We start from the raw sequence: 24,050 nt of genomic DNA, 5'->3' as shown, positions 1-24,050 counted from the left end.
AGAGTATCCTTCACAGCCAGAGTGAAAAGGCTACTAAATGGGTCAGGATTACCCATTGGTAAACAAAACGAAGCATTTCAAGTTTACTTTAGAATTTAAATAAAGAAGAAATTTCAAAGCAGCATTACTATTTTTCAAGCTTTGGCGGAGCTGCAGACGATTGCCCAGCCGGTAACACTGAGTTCATTCATGCTCGGGACAAACACCCGCACTGTGCCACCTGAGGACGGCAGCGGGGCGTCGCGGGGGGCTGCGGGCTCCAGGCGGAGCCGCGGGGGCAGCGCCGGGAGTGCGCGGGGCCGGGGCGCCCCGGGCCGAGCCCGCAGCCCCGGCGGCACCGGGGCGGGGCCGGGCACACCCCGGGCCGAGCCCGCAGCCCCGGCGGCACCGGGGCGGGGCCGGGCACACCCCGGGCAGCGCCCGCGCCCCGCGCGGGAGAGACGGAGGCCCTGCCCCGGCCCCTGCCCTGGGGGCGGAGGGCGGCGGAAGCCTTTGCCTCCTCCCCCGGCCCTGGCAGCCACAGGAGGAGCAGGCAGCGGTCGGAGTAGCGGCTCCGCGGCCCCAGCCCTGCCCCAGTCGCCGCTGCCGCCCTGAGATGCCGCCCGCCGTCCCGCTGCTGCTGCTGCTACTGCTGCTGCCGCCTCCGCTGCTGGCGGCGGCGCGTCCCGCCACCCCCGCGCACAGGTACCGACCGCCCTGTCCCGCACAGGGACCGCCCTGTCCTGTCCCCGCACAGGGACCGCCCTGTCCCCGCACAGGGACCGACCGCCCTGTCCCGCACAGGGACCGCCCTGTCCCGCACAGGGACCGCCTGCCCCGCACAGGGATCGCCCTGTCCCGCACAGGGACCGCCCTGCCCCGCACAGGGACCGCCCTGTCCCGCACAGGGACCGCCCTGCCCCGCACAGGGACCGCCCTGTCCTGTCCCCGCACAGGGACCGCCCTGTCCCGCACAGGGACCGACTGCCCTGTCCCCGCACAGGGACCGCCTGCCCTGTCCCCGCACAGGGACCGACCGCCCTGTCCCCGCACAGGGACCGACCGCCCTGTCCCCGCACAGGGACCGCCCTGTCCCCGCACAGGGACTGCCCTGGCCCCTCACAGGGACCGCCCTGCCCCGCACAGGGACCGCCCTGCCCCGCACAGGGACCGCCCTGTCCCCGCACAGGGACCGCCTGCCCTGTCCCCGCACAACAACCGCCCTGTCCCCGCACAGGGACCGCCTGCCCTGCCCCGCACAGGTCCCGCGTCCCCTCCCCTCCCTTCGTCTCCCGCAGTCGCGTTCCCACCGTGCCTCCGTGGGCTGCGCGGGTGTTTCAGTGCCCGTGACTGCATCAAGGCGGGAGCATTTCCCACGGAGCCCAGGACCCTGCGAGACAGCCGGCAGCCTCTCTAACATAACTGTAACAGGGTGAGGCATCCCGGTGCCGGAAGCTTGGCAGGGAGTTCGCTCACCCTCGTGGCCCCAGCGGTAGCAGCGGTTCCACACGGCTTTTCCCGGGTTTCTCGCGTGTCCGTGCAGCGTGTCCGGAGCCGGCGCCAGCGCCTGAGCTGAGCCCTGAGCACAGCTGGGCCACAGGGCTCAGCACCAGGAGCGGGGCTCAGCACAGAGTGGGTTGTGCTACTGAGGTAGACAAAAGTACCAAAGACTTCCTTGGTTAAAACATATAAACTCAAAGCATAGAAAGGAATGAGAAGTAATTTTTATATCAGTGCTATTTTAACTAGTATTATATGTACTATAAAAGGCTTTGCTAATGACTTTTTAATAGTTATTTTCCCATTATAATAGCAATTTGCAATATGTCACATTGGCACACCACTGATCTTAGGAAGTAAAAAGGGAGGGAGGGATAACAGTCTGTGCCTACCCAGAATTAAGGCCTAAGTAGTTAATTCTTTCCACACCTAACTTCACACATTAAATTGCACATTCTATGTCAATAGTGATTTTATGTAAATAATAAAACATGTTCCATGTTAGCAATGGCTTTCAATATTTAAGCTGTTAAGAGAGTTTGGGCCTCTTATACAAAGAATAAATGATTTTTTTTTTTCTATTATTTTCAGGCCTACATTTACATGCGGAGGAGTTGTATCTGGAGAGTCAGGGTTTATTGGGAGTGAAGGATTTCCTGGCGTCTACCCACCAAACAGCAAGTGTACTTGGAAAATCACCGTAAGAATTTTTAATACCACAAAATCAGTGCTGAAGACAATGAACAGCTATTTGTTGTTAAACTGTGTTTTACATGGGATAACATTATGTGTAATAATTAAGTCAGTAACTCAAAGTAGCTCAACTATCTGGAGCTTTTAGGATTGATATAGTATTGATAATAGTGGTTGAAACAGAACTGGCCTTGCCTCATGTCAGAAGCAAATTTTCATTGACTTCTCTGATGCACCTCTAATTGTTTTAAATTAACCCACTTACAAGCAAACATCTTTCCTTCTGTCGTTGTGGAAAGCAATAGTGAGTTCTAGCAAAGAAAAGATTTGAGGTGGCGAGTATGAAAAGCAAAACTTCTTGGCAAGAAGACATATAAAAATGTTTCAATCAAATCTAAAAAAATTCAGGCAGGTTTGCTTGAAGTGTGCTGCTAGCAGTGTTCTGCCAGCCAGGACATCTGGAGTCTGTCATACAGCAGGCTGACAGCAGTAGGGAAGTGTTACATTTATAAATGACTATGTGAAATGGAACCATGTGGTACCATTGATATTTTGATGCTGAAATGAGACTGTGGGGCAGAGATGATAGATTCATGGACAACAGATTCCATGAAACAACTAGGACTAAATACTCCTGTTCTGGATGTCCTTATCCACAGACTCAGAGAAGGTGATATGAGTGAATGATTACTCTTCCTCACATCTGCACAAATTAAACCCTCTGAAACTGCCCACTAAATTTCCTCTTTTTTAGACACAGTGCACCAAGAACTCTTCTGACATTTGGGCCTACAGTAAAAATCAGAAGGCATAAAAAATAAGTTAGTCTGTGTGTTGACAGGATCACTAAAGACAACTTCAGTTGAAAGACTGCATCACAGGCTAGGTGTTGGCAGGAGAATAGGATGTCACAGGGTAATTGTTTCCTGCTACTATAGAGATGCTGACGCAGAGCAGGAGACATTGATCTGTTTACAATGTTCAGTTTAAAACAACTCTCATACCAAATGAGTGATGTGATTTTAATAGTTTGATCTGAAAGATCCCAGTGAAGCTGCAGAGCTGCTTTCTGCACCTTTCTGTTGTGTTATTATTGGGGCCTAGTTAGAGGTTACCTTTGATCTGTGTCTGACCTCATCCAGAAGAGGATGTGAAACATGGTGCATGCCCATAAACTTGCTTCCTTGCTATCAAGGGGCTGAGGTGACAGCAATCAGCATAGCCCACCTTGCAATCTGAAGAGCACATGCAAATTGCATTTGGAATCATACACACATGCCTTAAATAAAAGGGAAAAACATACAAAGTTAGTTTACCAGTATAACTCAGATGTTCAAAATTTCAAAATTTAATCTGGAGGGAAATAATAATTTTGCTTATAACAGCATGAAATTTTTACCACTAAAAAACTTAGATAACAAATGGAGGCAGCACTAAAGAAGCAATTACTGAATCATGCCATGTATCTGCCCTTCATATATGGGGGGTAGAGGGACAAGAGAACAAATTATTGTACTTAGAAAGTCTGTACAGAGTGGTTTAATTGCAGGCTTTATGTGGCTGTTGCTTACAACATCCAGGTGAGGCTGAGCATGGTGAGAAGCATTACTACAAAGCTATGGCAGAGCTGTGTCTGCACTTGAGCTTCCTTGACAATGGCAGGAACTCGATGGCTTCTCTCATTTCATGAACACCCTGACTTCCAGTTTTCTGCTGTGCTGCCATTTGACTGCCTCCTGCTTGTCCTCTGTAGTTTGCCCAAAGCCAGAGAAGGGCTGCACAACTGGAGTAGTCCAGGCTTGCTTTTGCCTTCAGCCCATTTAACCCCTGTCTTATTTAACAATTATGTTCACTAAGCCAAGCTGATTTCTTTTCCCCCATCAACTGTAGAATGCTCAGTGTCTTTTGGGTGTGCAGGAAGGATGTAGGGAAGGCAAGGACTAATAAACCTGCAAGACTAAGCCTGTACTCTCTTTAAAAAGACCATGGTTTACCAAACTGTGGCAAAGTGGTACACTCAAGGGTCTGAATTTATACAACAAAATCCTTTCACCAAATATTGCTGAGGCTTAGAATAGCTTGCAATAGCACCCAAATAAGAAAGCCAGTTATATTACCATAAAGAAATACTCTGTAGTTACTGTTAGTCTTCCTCATTTAGCATCTGATTTTAGAAAGTGACTAAGACATTTGCCTGTCCGTTTTAGCCAAGGGCTGTGAACACCTTTCTGAAAACATTCTGCTAATGCAGGAGCTGACAAGTCTGCAAGACTGATAGAGACATTGATTCACTTTGTGTCTGGGTCAGAAGAAGCATGAAGCTCTTGTTTTCTCAACTACAGGATCTCATCAGCTGCACAAGAAATGCAGAAAGGCAGGCAGAATGAGAGCTAAATCGTTCTTTAGAGGAAAATAGGTTTAGAAAACATTACGCGCAATACAGATAAAGCAATGTAGCATTCAGGTATCATCTGAAATCTTTCCAACTAGTTTGCTAAAGCTGGAAGAGTCTAACTCAATTATGGCTCTGTTATTTCAAGAGACTGGGACTTTTTCAGCTGGCTAAAGAAAACAGCTTCTCTATTCTAAGAGCTCTAAGAAGTGTTCAGCACATGTTTGTGGTTCTATTACAGCCTTGGCAGACTACCCAGCAGCTTTTCACTGGCTTTGCTAAGAAGTCATTTGTACAGCTATTTCCTTTCCTATAGTAATGTATATAGCTTTATCTGAAATATGTCATATACACTTACTTTTAATACTCTGTAATCCTTCTTGGCCATCACCTCACATAAATGTGTCACATAGTCCGAGAATCTGGACTGCTGTCCCGTATTTTTCTGGCAGACTGCTTAGTTCCCATAAAACTCCAACAACTTTATGTGCAACAATAATACTGAAAACTGTCAGAGTTATGTAAGGTTATGTTTTTATAGGTTCAGGAGCTGTGTTCCAGCAGGTTTGCTGACAATAAGCAAAGTTTGAAAAATTTACTTATTAGGGCAGTTGGGGAATCTGCCCTGAGGGAGCAGAATATTTTAAATAATTTTTTCTATGTTTTAAACATTAATTTTCCTATGTCATTGTAAAACTGCCCTTCCAGTAGAACACAGGTCTTTACACATGGGTTGTATTGCCAGAAAGAAAAAGAATCCAGCACCCTTGTCAGGAAGGGCAAGCTAATACAAATTTTTAAAATTGGAGATGGAGATAGAGAACAAGTAACTAGGCAGAAATCATGGTTCTTCCCAGGATGTAACTCCAAATAACATCCACATTCATTCTCAGTAGAGAGAAATAATACATTTGGCTTGCAGGTAGCTGATGTATTTTTCAATTCTATCTGGGACTGCTGTAGCAAAACATATAATCAGCATTTTTGTATTAAACATATATCAAAATATATTCAACACAATAAAGGTTTAAAAGTTAGGCAAAATATATTTATGAAAGTTGGCATTTAAGGGATTTCCTCCCCCAGAAAGATTATTTTCAAAGTAAATAGTCTAAACCAGGCAATTTTGATGAAGAGGGCTTTGTATTCAGTCAGAACAACAACAGAAAAACACTACTTTTAAGGTAACTGAACTTTGATTAACATTATATGAAATATCTGAAATGAATGATAACCAAAAACAATCTCAAGACCTTATTTTGAGGTGTTTTGTATATATGGAATAATCATGCCCTTTTGAAGAGGTTAGTAATCTACACAGATAATTTTAGGGAATTATGCTCTACAAACACTCCCTCTAAACATTTCTTTAGCCTTCCACAGGAGGAAGGCATCCTTTACATTAGTTTAGCATCATAATTTTTGAACCTAGAGAAGTTCATAGGGTTAAAATAAGAAGGGAAGCAGAGAGTGAGTATGGGTCAGCTGCCCTCATTGACATTGAAAGACAGAGGATGAGGTGCCTCTGTTGTTGAAAGATACCAGCTGGATGGATAAAACAAAAATAAGGCACACCCTGCAGAAGAAGCATCACATCATTCTTCCTTTGACTCCTCCCTCTTTTTTTTTTGTTCTTTTCTTTTAAGAGCTGAATTCCTTCCAGTTCTCCCTCTGAGGTATCCCATCTTACTGCAGCAGGCTCAGATGTGGCTCAAAGTAAACAATACTGAGTCATTTGCTTGCTCCCCCGTGTTTCTCATGGAACAATATTTTAAATGTCCTGGGATAATCATTGGCAGATTTTAGCACATTAATTCTCAACATTTAAAGAAGCAAAGTGGTAGAAATCAAAGAAAAGTACAGTTTTGCAAAGATGCCTGTATTTAGCACAAGATTTCTTGGGAGTAGCTGCAAACTGGAACAGCTGCTGCCAGAATGTGAAACCACCATCCTCTACACTTCTGATTGTCATCTACTCAGACCACAAAATTTTAAGTGATTTAATATACTGGAACAAATTTTTGTGAATGACAAATATTTGAATAAGCAAGTATATTTTTAAAATAAAAGTAATAGAAGTAAGTAGTAACTGTAATTAAGGGCCTGCCACATTTCTCTAAATTACTTACCTCCCTAAATTCAGCTAAACATGAGCAAAGAGTAGGCATGATAGTTTATTTTAAAGCATGATAACCTTTAAAGGTTGCCCCATTTGCATCCTGTCATACCAGCTGTACAAACTTATGAAAATGACTGTTTCACACCAAAATAGCATTTGCTATTTTACATACATACTTCTCGATAAAAGGCTTCTGTCATCTAACTGCCGAAATTTGACTTTTTCTAACTAATTTTACTGTCAGCATTTCTGAATTGACTTGCCCAATCACACAGACTTTTGTAATACAACCATAAATAATATTCAGGTCTTCTGACAGGAATACCAAATTCATTTTAGCTCATATTATGTTAAAATGACCAAGCCTTAATGCTCCTTAGTGATTCAGACCAGAAGACAAGTGAATGTAATAAGAGATTTAGATATGAGAGCAGTGATTGAAGGAATAAATACAAGATTAGGTGAGTTATGGTTTTGTAGTAGTAGCAGTGATGTGTATCAGCACAGGGGCCCTGAATGCATTTTTGAGAGTACTTTGAACTTAAAAGGAAAATTCTCTGAAATCAGCAGCAGGAACTGTAGTGGAGCTGGTCAGGAAGTGTGCACATGGACCCTGGGCAGCTGAGAACAGCTCAAGCAGAAGTCTGTCCTGCTGCAGGACCAGTATCAGCACTGGACATAAAAACAGCCACATGAAAGAGTAACTTGAACACACCTACAACACATTTTTCAGTACATCTAGAGCTGCTGCCTCTATCAGTATCTTCTGTGGGTTAAAGCAGTCACTTCCATCTATACTTGACAAGCAATTTTTAACTGTTGAGACTCAATATTAAAACAGTTTGGCAATTTCATATAGGAACAGTTTAGTTTTAATTTATTTCAAACCAATGTTTTAAAATGAGTCACTGTTAAGGAATGAAAAAATTAATGAACTCTTAAATAACGTGGCTTAAATATGAACTTAATGCAGATATATTAAGTGCATGTTTAAAGCAGAAGATTATAGTAGTGTCTCAGTAAAGCGGAACAGCTGCAATTATTTTAATAGCTAACCACTCTACCATGATATGGATTGAATGCAGATAATTACACTTGCCTGTCTAGGGTCTCTCTATACCTTAAAATACTGTTTCCCTTCTTCAGTTCTCTTACACAGCATTAAGTGCTTTATTAGAATAGTTTTCACTTCTCAGTATGCTGATTTTTCTCTTAAAAGCTTGTAACCATGTCCCAGGAAATGTTCTCCTCCTTGTAAACCATTATGCTGTCTTAATTTACGTCCTTCTCGGTACTCTTGTATCTTTTGCAATGTCCACAGATACAGACATGTAAGAAGATTTGCCCTGTCTTATGTTTCCTCAGATGTTTCAGAACCAAAACTCTTTTATATTGAGGACACCCACTAGTGGTTCTTTTGAATTCTCTGTTTATAGTTTTACAGTGTCTTTCCAAATACAATTCTTTCACTGCAGCCACTCCAGTAACTAAATATTAGGGTTGTACAGTGTTAGCCATGAAGTTTCCAATTTTACTTATAAATGTGAGATGCATATCAGTAAATTAAAAACTCCTTCAAACCATGAAACTTGAGAGAGGCCATTTTATTTGTTTAAAATGGTAAATTGCTTGTTCCATATTTTTTTCATGTTAATTTTTTTTTTTTTTTCACCTTGCTTGGTGACAGGGAGCTGCATGGCTGATTCCACACTTTCAGTAGAAAAAAAAAGAGAAACACACCAAGCTGAACTGGTTTATGATTAACTGCATGAGCCTGACTAGTGGATGTTCTCGATCAGAAATAAGATAATGGCAAGAGATGGCCAGTGCTTTGTATTAAGGATTGGTCCAAGTTACTTTAAAAACTGCTTTACCTGGAATATAGTTGACAAAAAGAGCTCATCTGACAGGAGTGAAGGATATGAAAACAGTCATGCAGGCAGTGGGATGCAATAGATATGTGGTCACAATTTCCAGATGCATGTCTCCCTCCTTCCCTGTCTCTGCAGGTCCCAGAGGGCAAAGTGGTGGTCCTTTCTTTTCGGTATTTAGACCTGGAAAGCGACAATCTGTGCCGCTATGATTTTGTGGATATATACAGCGGCCATGCCAACGGGCAGCGCATCGGCAGGTTCTGTGGCACTGTGAAACCAGGTGCCCTGGTATCCAGCAGCAATAAAATGTTGGTGCAGATGACTTCAGATGCTAATACTGCTGGAAGTGGATTCATTGCGAAGTTTTCTGCTGCAGAACCACACGAAAGAGGTAATTAACCATTATATATGTGCTGAAGACAAATACAACTCAGCTCTACCCAGAGCCACATGAATGCTTAAAAAGATGTGGTGCCAGAGATATTAAGCATTGTGTTATTCAAAATATTTATTAATTACCTTGCTTAGCAAATAGCCAAGTATAACTGTTTAGTCATCTTAGTTCATCAAGTAGTAAGGAGAAACACTTGTCAGCCTAAGAGTAGTTGAAGAACTGTACCTAGTAGTAAACTGGTAAGAGCTAGCCATTAAAAGGGCAAATGAAATTCAATATAGACATATGTTGCATATAAAGGGAAAACACCCTAACTTTGCCTACAGTACAGCAGGTTCTGAATTGACTCTTACTGTTTTGGAATGAGATGTTAGGTTTAAAGTTGATAATTTATGAAAACTACAGTTGAGCATCAATCCAGCGCTTAATAGGTATCAAAAAAAGAAACAGAAATGTAATAATTTTCAGAAAAGAAAATAAAGATCAAACAATAACATCAAAAAAACTATGCCATTATAAATCCATAATGCATGTACATCTTGAATAAAGTGTGACTCTCTGATGTTCCCATCTCAGAACTGAATATGATCAAATTATTGGAAGGAATCGGACAAGTATGACAGAGTTAAAAGAACATCACATACACAAAGATCAACTACACAGCATGAACTTCTTCATGCTGGAAAAGAGGAAGTCAAAGGGACTGTAACAGAGGGCTTTGAAGTCATGACTGGTGTGGAAGAAGTGACTGGGGACCTCAGTCCATCTCTTTCAATATAAAAACTAGACAAGCAAGTGGCTGCAAAGGAAAGGAGAGGATGATTTTTCTCTGTGGCCTGTGTACCAGGGGATATTGTGGATTGTCTGTTTCTGTCCTGGTTTAAAACCACTTACAGAAACATATCAAAGCAAAATTCATCAGGTATTACTAAACATAAAGGCATTGCCTGGCGCTTGGGAAGAGTATGGACAGTGAGAGGCTGGGAGGTCACAGGGAGGTGGTATTGCCCTAGTTAATGACCCTTTTTCAAGGCTTTTGCTATTGCTATGATGCCAGGCTAGACAGGTTGTTGGGCAGAGGCAGTGAAGGCGATGAGTAATTTATCGGGCCTTCCGCAGTTGTAACCTCGTATTGACAACTTCTTGAAAGAGACACTAAATAACTGTGACCCGATATAGTTAATTTAACGAGACAGTTCATAGTAATATTGTAAATAAGGATTACATACCTGATGGAGTTTTTAATTTGGAACTGAGGGCAGGCAATGTGGACAAAAAAGACCCCTCTCCATCAAGAGCACGGCACAGGCTGCAGTTCTTTGGGAGTGCCTGTTGGCCCCCACGGCTGCCCCGCGGGCTGCGGGGCTGGCTCCTCCAGCCGCAGCGCTCGCAGGGATGCTGTGTCCGCTCGGCTGCCGTTCCGCAGCTGTGATTTCCCCGGGGTGCCCGCTGCCGTTCCGCAGCTGTGATTTCCCCGGGGTGCCCGCTGCCGTTCCGCAGCTGTGATTTCCCCGGGGAGCCCGCTGCCGTTCCGCAGCTGTGATTTCCCCGGGGTGCCCGCTGCCGTTCCGCAGCTGTGATTTCCCCGGGGAGCCCGCCGGGGCGGAGGCCGGCCCCGCGGCGCGCTCAGCCCGCGCTCTCTGCAGGGGACCAGTACTGCGGGGGACGCCTGCAGAAGCCGTCGGGCTCCTTCCACACGCCCAACTGGCCGGAGCGGGACTACCCCGCGGGAGTCTCCTGCTCCTGGCACATCGTGGCCCCGAAGAACCAGGTAAGGCAGCTCAGCTCAGCTTCAGCGCGCAGGGACCCAGCCTGAGAGCCGGCGGCTGCCCGGGACACGCGGTGGCAGCCGGCGGGCACAGCGGGCCGGGCAGGGACAGCGAGCACGGGCGCAGCTCCGCCACCCCACCTGCCTCCTCCTCACCGCCCCAGTGCCTCCCGTGCTCCCTCAGCAGCGCTGGTACGGCCCCCTGAATGAAACCTCTTAAAGCAGCTGTGACTGCTGAGGCTTTTAAGCCAAGGAGGGTTTAAACATTATTAATTCAAAAAATACCGTGCAAACGAAGTCAAGGCACGTGATCATCTCAGCACCAAACATGATGATGACCAACGCAGCATTTAAGTCTAACAATGTCTGAGCATTTTTGGTGTTGCTGCAGTTTACTGTTGAGGTGCCCAGGTAGAGCTGATTGAATTTAATAAAAGCAGTTTGTTCTATTTCGTATTTTGAAGGCTCCATCACATAACATGCTTGCTTAATTAGCCAGATGCCATGAGAGCATATGTTACCACTTCATTAGGAGCTGAGATGTGACAGCAGACTGAGAGAGCTCTTGTGCCATGCATGGCAAACACAAGCGCGTTCTCTACACTGTAGGGCAAATCTCAATCCTAGCTGCACATTTTCTGGTTGCTGCTGAGCCATCTGCTCTGTATCTTAGCAGGAGGTCTACAATGCTTGAATGTTTTGGTTGACAAGCATGTTTGGTAGGTTGCTTTTCTTGCCACATTCAGCTTTTTAAATTAATTTACATATAAAGATGACTTTCTTCATCTTCTGCTCATGACTAATCCTTGAAATAAAAAAAAAAGCTGCCCCAGATAAATATATTCTTCTGATCATTCCTACTTTTGCATTTACCAAGACAGTTCCTTTCTTGAACTGAAGCAGTATGTCAGCTTAGTGTTTCCTGTATTCCTTTTTAATGCACGTTCCTTGCTTGCTAGATACAGGCCATTTAACAATCCTATAGATAGGCAGTGATTTTTAAACCCTTATCTGTAAACTGCAGATTACTTTGGTTCTTTCCAAATGTCTCTAGATAAACCTAAGAACTTTTCCTAAGCTCATAGAGAAGATTTAAGAAAGACTATATCAGCATAAAAATAAGGGCATTATATCCTGTGCCTTTTGATGATTCTATTCCATAAATCTACCTGTTTCCAAAAATATATTATTCATGTACTGCAACAGTGGTTGTTTGCATGGAAAAATGGCAGAATTTTGACAGTGCCATTTTCCATTAAGTAGTGAATAAGCATCTCTCTTCAAGTGCATATAAAAAGCTCCCCAGTCTTCCATTTGCCAGAATTTAGGTGTCATCTCTATTTCCCTTTCATAAGGATGTAAGCAATAAAACAAGGCACTCTTGTTTTGTTGCTTCAAATACAAACCAATAATTACTTCATTTATTACAGAAGATGAAGAAGCTTCTCTGATCATGAAGAGCTTCTATCATAAAATACTTATTAGTGCAAAGTGCACTTATTGAACAATAGTGAAGTAGATATTATGGCCTGCTGTTTTGCCTGCTGTGGAAAAATTTAGCATTTCTATTCCCAGTTGCATTACTGCTTCCTATACCATCTTTTTTGATCACAAGCATGTTATTCACATGAGTATTCCATTTAAAGTGCATTTTTTCATCATGATACTGAGGGTTTTGAAACAAGCCTGTTAGTCATCTCTGAAATCAAATCCCTCAAGGTTACTCATACTTCATGGGGAAAAAAATAGTAAAATTATGCCTTAAACATCTTAATAGTGCAAAACAATATCCAAGCAAACCTAAGACATCAGGTGATAACAGGCTATCATTACTATGAATGTAGAACAAGATAACTTTTAATATATCAGTAATCAAATAAAGTACATGCCATGTACAAATTACTTCTTTTTCTTTGTACAGTCTTAGAAGATTTAACACCATCTTTGAGTCAGATCTTTATAAAGGTTGATCTACAATCAGCATAAATCAGTCTTGTCATTCAAGCCTTATTTGTGCTATTTATGGGAAGGTGATTTAAATACTGTTGTGCTTCATCTAAAGAAGCAACCTAAATACATATATTACCTCTGTTTCCATGCAGCAGTTAGGTTGTGTTTCCCTTCCTTGCCACACATGACTGACAGTCATTCTGCAGGACTTCAGATTAGTAGATTCCATTTCTGTTTTCCTGTGCATTGTTTTGTTTTTCCTTAAGTAGAGAATCCATAAATGTAAGTCATTGGAGATAATAGCATAAGTATTGGAAATACCAGTATGATATGAGTTCACATTTATGACTTATAAAGCCTCAACAATTATGGAAATCTGACATGGAAACACTGTTCTTTTAAGTAATTACTTTCTCTTGGGTTTAGTCTTACTATTTGCTAATTTTCTTTCTATCAGTATTTTAATTACTAATATTTTTAATTCTGCATCAAGTATACACAGCATTGGCAACCACTGATTTAGGTCCTGCTGTTAATGAAGTCAGTGAAATGCCTCGGATCAACTTTGCCTATGCTTTTTCTTTAGCATATCTTGAATGATGAAATGACATTAAAAGCTCCTTTTCTGTTGCTTACATTTGCTGTAGTTATTTTAAGAGTATTGTAACACCTAACACCTACTAACATTCACTCATAAAAATAACTTTATCAGAAGTTACTTGCATACATTTGAGAAGAAAACGTTTTACAGAATATTAGAGTCATATGCTGAACTATTCATTGGAGAGGTCATGTGGATTAAAATACTTTACAATTAAGTGGATTAAAGAATTTTCCTTTATCAAAAGAAAAATTAAATAGTACTTCATATGAAGATGTCAATTACTACAGTAAGTATTAATAAATTCTGCATGTCAAAATCTAAACAACTTATTTCCATTTTCCCTTTAGCTAATAGAGTTAAAGTTTGAGAAGTTTGATGTGGAGAGAGACAACTACTGCAGATATGACTACGTGGCAGTGTTTAATGGTGGGGAGATCAATGATGCTAAAAGAATTGGGAAGTACTGTGGAGACAGTCCACCAGCGTGAGTAACTTCCTTTAGTTGTGAACTTCACCACCACTATGTGTCATTTTGCTAACAGTTCTGTCCAAGGCTTATAAAAGATTTTAATTTTTAAATTAAATGCAGTGTTTTGTACCTCCAACTGAACATGTAGAAATTGTCTCTCTCTAGGTTTTCTCTATTTTCTCTCTCTCCATGACTAACCCTGTCCCACAAGCCTCATTAGACCACTGTGTAATAGTAATGGTAGCTGAACATTAACATAATGTGTATGTTTTGATTATAGATACTGAAGGACAAAGGATCCAGCTGAGCTCTCTAGCCCCTGGGCTCATTCCTCCCTTTATGTGACTCATTTTCCTCTCAGCCCTTTTTAAAAAGACAGGATACACAGACTGGGTCAGATTTTTCAGATTTGGCCTTGTAGTCCTGGTGTTCAGGAAGCAGAACAAAGCTCTTGGCAGCTGATAATCAGTGCCCTCCTACATTCACAGGCTGTGTCAATACTAAAGCAAGGAAAGTCTAAACTGGGCAACCACCATGGCAGCTGTAAATCCAAAGAATTCCAGTTAATCAGCCCCTTACTTTTGGTTATGTCAGACCTGGCCATCAGAGTAAACTGATTTCTGATAATCTGCCAAAAAAAAAAGATACAATAACAAGTTTTTACTTCAAAGACCTCATTAAGGGTTTTGAAGAAGTCCTGGGTAATCAATATCTAATCATGGATAAAAAGTAAGCCCACAGAAGTAACAACCCAAAACCTTTTATTTTTGCTGGGTTTGTTGAAGACTTGTAGAATTCAGTACTTCATGAATTTTCATAGCCCTTCCAATTGTGCTATATCTTTTTCAGTAAAAAAAGCCAAGTTTTAAAAAACCCCATTTACTTACTTCCCCTGTGTACTGAGGATTTCTTCCATGTATTTTCCCTCTTTCCTAATCTGACCCTTTCCATTTCATGGAAGTGAAGTCTGCAGTGGAGTCACTGGAAGAATTTAACAATACTCATATTGACTTAAACTTCAGGAATCAAGAGTATTAGGTGATTAATGGAAATTAGTTTCATCCTCAAAACACAGTGTGTGACATGTCAGCAAAGAATCACATATTTTTCAGTATTAGCCTGGAGTGTTGTTTTTTTTTTAAAGAATGTTATTAATGCTTTTTGGCTTTGACATGTGAAAGAATGGAAATATTTTATTTTGGTTTTCTATTTTAGGCCTATTCTGTCTGAGAAAAATGAATTGCTTGTTCAGTTTTTATCTGATTTAAGCTTAACAGCTGATGGTTTTATTGGCCATTATAAATTTAGACCAAAAAAGTTACTCACAACTACAGCTCTGCCTACAACCACAACAGTCCCTGCTACCTCAAGTAAGTCTTACTGGCTCTATTTAATTTCCTATAAAAGTTAATTATTCCAGGACAAGGAGAGAGTTACAGAAATACAAAAGAGCAAATTACATTAAAAATTCAAGTTTTACGGTTTGTTAGTATTTTAAATGTTGAATGAATTCATTAAAATTAATACACTCAAGGGAGTACTGGAATACACTTAACATTATTAAAGGAAATCTATCCAGGCAAGAGTTCAGTGTAAAAGTAACTTACTTCACCTCAGAGAATTTTCCTGTCTCTTCTCAATTTTGGACAGTTAACTAGCACATTCCATAGAAGAATGGAGAAGCTAATTTCTTTTGAATAAAAAGTTCTGAATATTTTGGGAAATAGTTTTACTTAAAGGAACTCTTTCTTCTATACAGGTTGATATGTAAAAATCTTACTGTATTTTTCTTCATATAGTTTTTAAGATCAAACAAAATTGGTATGGCAGCCAAATGTTCTTCAGGTTCTGTCAACACCTTGTCAATATGACACTCTCCTAGAATAATTTTTATTTGAAAATGCTTAGTGATTGGAACTCACAGAGAAATATGTCTCACTGAAACTAAGTCTCCTTTTGTATTTAAGACTAGACAGCAAATATGAAAGATCAGAGCTGGATTTATCTGAAGGTGTTGCCAAAAATACCTTATTACTGAGATACTGAAGGGATAAATTGTTAGAATTTCTATAACCTGAATGTGAGGCATTTCAGATACAATTATAGCAGAAAACCAAATTATTTATGATGTTTCTGCAAGACATAACCTGATTTGTACTTAAAACACATCACAAATCAGGACAGCAATGGCTTGTAAGCAGGAAACCAAGAAGCTGTGGTGCTTTAATCCTGTTAATGAAGGTATTCAAAATCAATGAAAATAAACATTTAAAAAATGAAATCATAGTGACCTGTAAATCATTCTGATGTGACTCTACAATAAATAATTCAGCTCTTATTCACTCTCAAGCACTTGTTAATGACTTCGTTGGTTGGAACACTTGGTCTCAAGTAACCCAGGCTGTCAGGAACCCTGTTCAGGGTTTTGAACAGGCACGAGAGGTGAAATTTACCAATTAACTCCAAATCAATTTTCATGACAGCATCAGTATTAGAAAATAAAAACAGAGAGGACAACAGAGGCAAAGTGTTCAAAAGACTTGTCAGGCAGACAGAAAAAAGAAGTCCTTTCAAGGTGTGATCAGATTTGCACAGTGTAGGCATTTCTGATCTTCAAAACAAACCAAAGCAAACCAAAGCTCTACAGCTCAGTTACACTTCTGAGCAATCACTGGCATTCAGAAGTGTCCAGTTCAAAGAGACTCATCTTATTATCTTGCAAATCAGATCCATTTAAACTTGCACAGAACTCCAGGTATGAATAAAATATTAAACTTTAGTAGGCTCTTTCAAGAATTATGTCAGTCTTTATGTAACACACAAATATTAGTACTCGCAGAAATAAATAAATGCTATAAATACATTTGTAAAAGTAATAAAGACTAATCCAATACCTGTAGTGAGGTATTTAACTTCTTTACATCACTGGATACAGTAATGCATTTTCCTGTCAGTGTGCCTATATGTAAAGTGGTAGACAACTAAACTTTTATTTCAGTTCTTCTCCAGTTCTTGTTTTGCTAAAGTACCTTACAAATAATAGACAGCCTCTGCTGACAAGTCATAGCAAAGTTGGTCACCAACCAAAATTTATTAAACTGGACAAAAAAAAAAAAAAAAAAAAAAAAAAAGTGCCCTAAAAGGACCAAACAAGACTATTTTGTAACACATAATCCCAGTTTTAAATTTAGAAAAATGAGAACATCTCAATAAATTTTTAGCAGCTGGCATGCACCTGGGATTCATCTACCTGCTGGATGTCCTACTATGGACACTAACTTGAAAGACTCAGGGAACATTAAATTCTTAATTTTTGGTGTGCTGTTATATAGCACTGAGATAGGAAGCACTTGCCTGACCCGTACATTGACATAGTAACTTGTTCTTTAAAACATTTTTCCTTGTGGGAGGCATTTAACTTTCTAAAGATTGAAATATCAAGAAGACTGGAGAAAGAAAAAGGAACAAACCAGCCCAAAATAAATAAAAAACTATGAAGCCTAAGCTTTAAACTTAGGATTTGAAAGGCAAAACAATGAGAAGTGCAGGACTTCTAACAGTCATGTCCATTGCACTAAAGGCAAAGTAATTTTAATATAATTTAGTTTATTCTTAGAAACTTGTAAAATTATTCAGTTAAAAAGAAGTACAAGTATAAAAGTATAAACTACTGATTGAAAGTTAGTCAGAAGGTTTTTTTCAAAAGATATAGACTGAATAAAATTTGCAAAATCCTCCATTCTAAAGTAAAAAACTGCAAAGATACTTGTCATAACTAATTTAGTTTTTCTTGGAAAATAAGGTTATGTAGGGATTTGTAGGATTTTTTTAAAAATTCTGTCAGTCTCACCTTCATGTTTCCAATACCTATGTCACTGACTAATTCCAAATAAATTTGAAAAGGACATAAAACCCTTAAAGTACTGCATCCCAAGATGTTTCATGGAATGAAGAGACTATGAGCATCAACTCAAGTATGGAAAAGATGCCAAGTGTATTCAGTTGTTTATAAACAAAGCATTCTATTTCAGAAAGGAAATGTCAATCCCTAATGTTAAATCCATACTTCAAACATCTTGTTTCAAAATGTAATGAAGAAAAACTATGCAACATTACCTGACATGAAGCTGTGTGAAAAATTTCATTGAAAAAAAGGGTCAGGAATTTGAACTCTGATCCCTTTCATCACAGTGTGGTAATTCCCAATCAAAGGCCACCCCCTCTCTCAGAAGTGTTACTGTACCATTGTGCTGTGGTACTCAGGTGTTCTGCTAGGGCTGTATGGCAACAGCAGTGACTTCAAATGCCACAAAAATCTTGAGTAGCATCCCATTCTCTCTGGCCACTAGAACAGACACAGCTGAGACACCTGAAAAGACAATGACTGGAGGTGACAGCAGAGAAAAGGAATATTGTTACTGTGGTGCTCATCCCCTGAAATGCCAGGTCTAGTTCATGCATACATCAGGATTGTTTCTCTTTCTTCTTGTCTTTTTATGAACATACTGCTTTTCATTTGTATCAAATGCTTCATTTCAATTTCAATTTCCTTTTTGCTCTTCAAAAAGCTGTGAAACCTACAGTTGCCCTGTGCCAGCAGAAGTGTAAAAGGAGTGGGACTCTGGAAAGCAATTATTGTTCAAGCAACTTTGGTAAGGAAGCAAAGTTTCTTTTTATTTATTCATTCTCTACTTTGTTTTTAGACTCAGGGAAATTTTCTCAGATGTAGTTCTATGTTACCATTAATACATAGTCTAATATTTTACACCACTGTATCTATGTATCTGACATTGGAGATATTCTGAAATAGGCCCTGCACAGGTATCTGAGACAAACATACCTTCTCAATCTGAAAAGCAAATGACAATGTAAGACAACCCCAGGATTCATTGATTCGGTTACTGTATTGTCATCTCCATTTTCTGTAACCAGCCAATACATGTAATGCTGCACCTGCTGACTGTTCCACAAATACAGTGTATACGCTTCCAAAATGCTTTGAAAAGAAATTAGAAGGGATGGAAAATTCCAAGCCCTGCTGTCTGTACACAGACATAAATCAGTCAGGAAAAATGGTGTCTGTGGTGTATTAGCATCTGTCACTACTGATCTATTAAGTTATGTGTAAGGGTATTTTCCCTATTAATACTGCAATCATTTTTTAATCCCCTATAACATGCCTGGCAATTTGATGAGAAAACTCTCTGCCACCACCCTATTTTCATTTTAAGATGACTCTCTCTTACTGCACTGCTAATCCCATGAGATTTGAGGAAGTTGAAGGGATCTGAGGGCGTCTTTGCCTGATGGTGCCCAAGCAGCAGGGGAGGCTGTGGCTGTACCCTGAGGCTGGGTGGACTCAGGGAGCCCCTCCCAGCCCTCACCACCAGCCCCTTCCAACCTGCAGCCCCTACAGGCTGGTCCAACACAAAAGAAACAGGTAGGGAAAAACCCCAAACCGTAAATGGTCTCCTCTTACTGACCACATGTAGTTTGTGGGCCCCGAGTTGGGCAACTCCTGGGGGCTCCCCTGGCAGGGGAGCCCCTCCTGGAGCAGTCCTGTGTCAGAAACGAGAGATGCATTGGACTGCTTCAGTCTTCAGCTTCTGTTTATTGTTATCTTATCAAAACTTCAGCATGCTGTCTGCACCCAGACCTTGCATGCATGAAAACAGCACAAAAATAACAATCTCGTGCTGCAAGGTCTTTTTAAGTCTATTTAAAAACTAAACTACCCAATTAAGACGTGACACCTAAATTATTTTCCTTTCTAATCCAATAACTGACCCCTAAAGACCTGCAATGCAGATTTTTCTATCCAATTACAAGATGCCACCTAAAGCCAAGAAGAAAGAAGAAGAGGAAGAGAGAAGAAAGGAACTTGCGACAACACCCTATATCCTCCATCTTGAACCCATCTATAACATACTAAAAATCCTAAAACCTAAATTTCTCACCCATGTGACATACTACACTACTATCTACAATCTCTATAATCTATTTCACACTTTTGTGGTTTATAGTTTACTTTGAGGCTTTGGAAGTTTTCTCCATGAATGAGGGTAAAAATCAGTGTTTTCCTGGGAGTCAGAGCACCCCAGGGCAGACAGGGGAATATTCCCCTTGCCCTGGGTTCCCACAACCACACTCCAGCTCTTGTGGCCCATAGTAAATGATCCTATATAAAGCTTGGTTTTTTTCCTCTAGCATCACAGTAATAAATCACATTCTTCTCTCCCATCTTCTGTCAAATACTTGACCTTTTTCAGTTTTTTCTGTGACAGGAGTGAGAGTAAAAATACTTTATATGCTACTGTGAATGCAAGTATATCCTAAGGTAGGATTAGGAAGTCTTTTGTTCATAGATATGGTTTATTTGGAGTTTATTTGCAGAATTTGTGATTTTAGAAAAGAATAACTATTTCTCTTTCATAATACATTTAATTTTATTGTTTCTAGAAATATAGCTGCAATACCCAGCACTTTAACATCCACAGTTCCCTCTTGATTTAACTGGAACATTCTATTTAATTTAAAGCTCTGCATTAAAGGAAGATAATGTACAAATTTACAAAATCCCAAAATATGGATTATGCAGTTTTGTAAAATAAATCTGGCTGTACACACTTGATAATTGAAGATCAGATTTATCCTAGGATAGAATATCTGAATTAAAAAGATGACCTGAGAAGAAACCAAATTGTTAATACCAATTACCATTTCCTTTTGATAAATAAAGATGGCTTACCAATTAATTTAGTCATCCTAGGGAAAAGAAAGTATCTTGATTTTCCTACTGAGAGGTCTTTGGGAGATGTGATGGTAACTAGAAATGTGTAACTATATTCAGCTGAAATAACTAAGTTTGTATCAGGCCTCAGACAGACCAATATCTAGTTCTTAGGCCATTAACTATTCCCTGCTACTCATCTGGGAGTGTCAGAGAGGTGGGAATTCAGATTTTGGCTAGACAAGTTTTAATTCAACTTCTCCATAATTTGAAAATGACTCATTAAAAGTAGTATTAAATTGTACTCTTTAATTGAAATCAGAGAACTGGGCTTGCACAAGACTGACACATTGTACAATAATTTAATATTTGGTGCTACCAAAATTTGACAGTAGTGAGTTAGTTATTAGCAGTGATACTCATATTTTCAGTAAGTGTTCCCAGTACTGTTTGTTTCCTTATTAGGCACTAATATACTTAATAAATTTTTATGAGGCCTCAAAATTTATGTCTCAAAATAATAAAAATGTACCAAATATATAAAATATCTTTTCTTCTAGTAATAACTGGAACTGTAATCACAGCAGTAACACGGGCGGGCAGTCTGCATGCAACAGTATCCATCATTAATGTATATAAGGAGGGAAATTTAGCAATCCAACAAGCTGGCAAGAGTATGAGTGCCAAGATTCTTGTTATGTGTAAGCAGTGTCCTCTCATCAGGAGAGGTAAGTACACAATAGTAACTGCTTTGTGTGTTTATAAAAGATAACAGTTGTAAACACTACAATTTGAAATATGACCAGAAAAACCAATAAAATTACCATGTTGTTTTTTTTTTTTTCCTATAATCAGCAGTTAGTATTAAAATAAATAACCAGTAATTCAGGGGTTTATTGCATTTTTCTGTTTTACTGCAAAAGGATTAGGCTCACGTAGATCACAGGAGTTTGGAAAACTTTTTTCCTTAAAAGCCACTTGATGCAAGACAAAATGTCATTTTCAGCTTCATCTCTCAGATGAAGCTGAGATAGATTTTATGTTTACAGATATGCATTTTGGAGCTAGTTTTTATACAGAGTTGTTTAGAAGGGAAAGACAACAGCCTGCTAAACCTAGAAGAGCAGTATTTCACAGGAAATGGCAGAAATCAAGTTCCACTGTTGTGTATCTCCTGAATTATTTACAGCTTTACAGAAATACTCATAGTATTAAGCCCACTTTGTATCTGCAAACAGCCAGTACTGCTAAAAGCTACTTTAAATAATATTATACAGAGATCAACAAACATAAATTCCAGTTAATTGTGGTAAAGGTGTTAAAAGAAATACTAAGAGCATTTTTTATTGAAGTAACTAAGTAAAAAATAAAACTGTTTTTAGCTTTGCCTAAAAACAGGTAGAACACGAGAACATAAATGGAGCCATAGTAGGAAACAGTCAAAATAATTTAATAAGTATCAAAAAACCCCTGATACTATTCCAGATAGTACCAGTGCTTAAGCATATTAACTCAAAGTGGGCAGTAACAAAGTGAAAAACCATGATCAGAAATTAGCTTTTGCCTTTAGTTATCTGAAAACTACACATTGGGAGACATAGTAATGTCCTTGGTGAAACAAACTCTCTCCTTTTAGGCAGACTTCTGGCTCCAAACCGCACACTTCTGTTTCTCATCCTAAATCTCAATGAATTATTTAAGAGCCATTACATAATATCTGAACTTTTCTGTTTATATCCCTGTGATACCATTCCTTACAGCCCAAGACCTTGCAAATCCCCAACCCTTCTAAGGCATAAAAATATGCAGATTCAATTAAATTGTCCAAAGCCAGGTCTTACCATTCATTAAGTCCACCTTGCCTGAATGCTTCTGTGTGTATCTAGAAAATATTTACATCTCTGTGGAGGAAAAGGGAATGAAAAGAATTAAAGGCATTTAATCTACAAGCTGAACAAATGTGAAAATATTCAAAATTAATGAGACATATTCCACCCTGGGTGACAGTGGTTAGGTTATCCAGTGTTGATGGGTACTTCTAGAGCCTCTCAGACTCACTTGACAGTCTAAGTTTAAAGACTATCACTATATCTTTAATTATGTAGTACACACTTAGCTGTGTATCTGCTTGATTTTTACATAACTGTAGTTTGTGGTGTAACAAGCACGGCAAAGATGGGCAAGGGAGTAAATGTTACAGATAGGAAGGAAAAAATGTTGGAAGGCATTGGTAAGAAACAGAAACGACAGGTAAAGAACTATACTTACCAACTGATGTCCCAGATTTCTGATTTGTAATCTCATTCTCTCCTTTCTAGGTTTAAACTACATCATCATGGGCCAGGTAGAAGAAGATGGTAGAGGCAAAGTCTTTCCCAACAGCTTTGTCATGAGTTTTAAGACTAAGAACTCAAAGATCCTAAATGCCTTGAAAAACAAAACATGTCAAAATTGAACTCTGCAGCTGCATTCTATAATCCATCTTGAAAAATAATTTTAACTTAGCATAAGTCACAGAAATACAACTGACTGCCAACAGTATGACCACGCTGACTCCTCCTTCCCTCCTGTCCACATAAGCACAGCTGGCACAAAGTGGAATCCATTACAAGTACAAGGTGACAATAGACCCTCCTAAGGCTGACAGCCGATGATGTGCAGCACAGCCATCTGATCTCAAACATATAAATTCCAATTACTTGGAAGATGTTAATTTATAACTGTCCAATTTTTTAAGGAATTTTGTACGTAAAATAAGAATTCTAAGTGCAATATTTATAGCAACTCAGTTCAATGTAGCTTTTTCTCTAAAGTTGTTTTATTACATGGATTTCTGCATTATTATCAGTGCTTAATAAAGTATTTTAAGATTATAAATAATTAATAACTAGTTGGTGGATGATTTAAAGTGGGACAGCTAAGTATAGAAAGTGTTTTTTGATCATTTACATGCTTTTGATGGTTTGGGCCTTGCACATTTTAACTGACATTACACTTCTTGCTGATTTTCCTTACATGGAAGTCAGTGAATCATTGATCAGAACAGGAACTCTTCAAAGAATTAGACAGCTGTAAAACAACCCCACACTTTTTTCTATTGATGACTATCTACTCAGTAAATGTCACTGTTAAGTTCTGTAAGGTAAGGCAGAGGAAGGTAGGAATTAATTTAGTGATGGTAAGGTGCATATAGAATCAAAGATCCCTTTAAGTATTTGTTTTCCTTGTATATAAATACCAGACTAGAGTTTCTGGATAATCTGTGACTATGGGCAGGAAACGAATGCAATGAAACAGTCCCTACTGGAAGTACCCATTGCTTGTTCCAGCAGAGGAATGCATTCCCTTCACTGATGGATTCTCACATGCAATGCCAAGAGGCACTGCCACCCTGCAGCTCGGCAGCACAGCAGCCTCTTCCACAGACTTTATGGGTAACTGGGCTGGGGACAAAAGGATCAGAGGGGGGCACAGAGGTACAAAGAGGCTCTGCTGGCAGCTCACATCCAACAGCTCAGTGCTACAGCCACACTTCAAAGATTGCATTGCCCGACTGACCAAACCAAACAGCATTTCTC

General features: G+C 39.9%; 2 protein-coding genes across 4 annotated transcripts in view; one reads left to right on the top strand and one right to left on the bottom strand.

Annotated features, from left to right (window-relative positions):
- Positions 1 to 24,050, bottom strand: part of TRPC1 (transient receptor potential cation channel subfamily C member 1) — a 66,694-nt gene that overhangs the window by 23,411 nt on the left and 19,233 nt on the right. The window contains exons 15-18 of one of the 3 annotated variants that reach the window (XR_014957205.1): positions 22,741 to 22,899; positions 22,314 to 22,373; positions 17,986 to 18,126; positions 1,290 to 12,929 (exon numbers count right to left, since the gene is read on the bottom strand). The gene's annotated coding sequence lies outside the window, so the exon portion shown is untranslated. Of the gene's footprint in view, positions 1 to 1,289; positions 12,930 to 17,985; positions 18,127 to 18,257; positions 22,900 to 24,050 lie in introns of those variants that run through there. The other 2 variants (XR_014957206.1, XM_085587165.1) reach the window with 2 other exon arrangements.
- PCOLCE2 (procollagen C-endopeptidase enhancer 2) lies at positions 520 to 23,342 on the top strand. Its single transcript, XM_031505646.3, has 9 exons — positions 520 to 684; positions 2,071 to 2,179; positions 8,693 to 8,948; positions 10,598 to 10,722; positions 13,621 to 13,757; positions 14,958 to 15,112; positions 18,311 to 18,394; positions 21,033 to 21,200; positions 22,791 to 23,342. Exons 1-9 carry the CDS (start codon positions 596 to 598, stop codon positions 22,925 to 22,927), a joined length of 1,260 nt encoding a protein of 419 aa, XP_031361506.2. The 5' UTR covers positions 520 to 595; the 3' UTR covers positions 22,928 to 23,342.

This window comes from Lonchura striata, chromosome 9 (genome assembly GCF_050655825.1).
Source record: "Lonchura striata isolate lonStrDom1 chromosome 9, ASM5065582v1, whole genome shotgun sequence".
Taxonomy (NCBI): domain Eukaryota; kingdom Metazoa; phylum Chordata; class Aves; order Passeriformes; family Estrildidae; genus Lonchura; species Lonchura striata.
The sequence above is the reverse complement of the archived record's forward strand: the minus strand, read 5'-3'. Positions and strand labels throughout refer to the sequence as shown.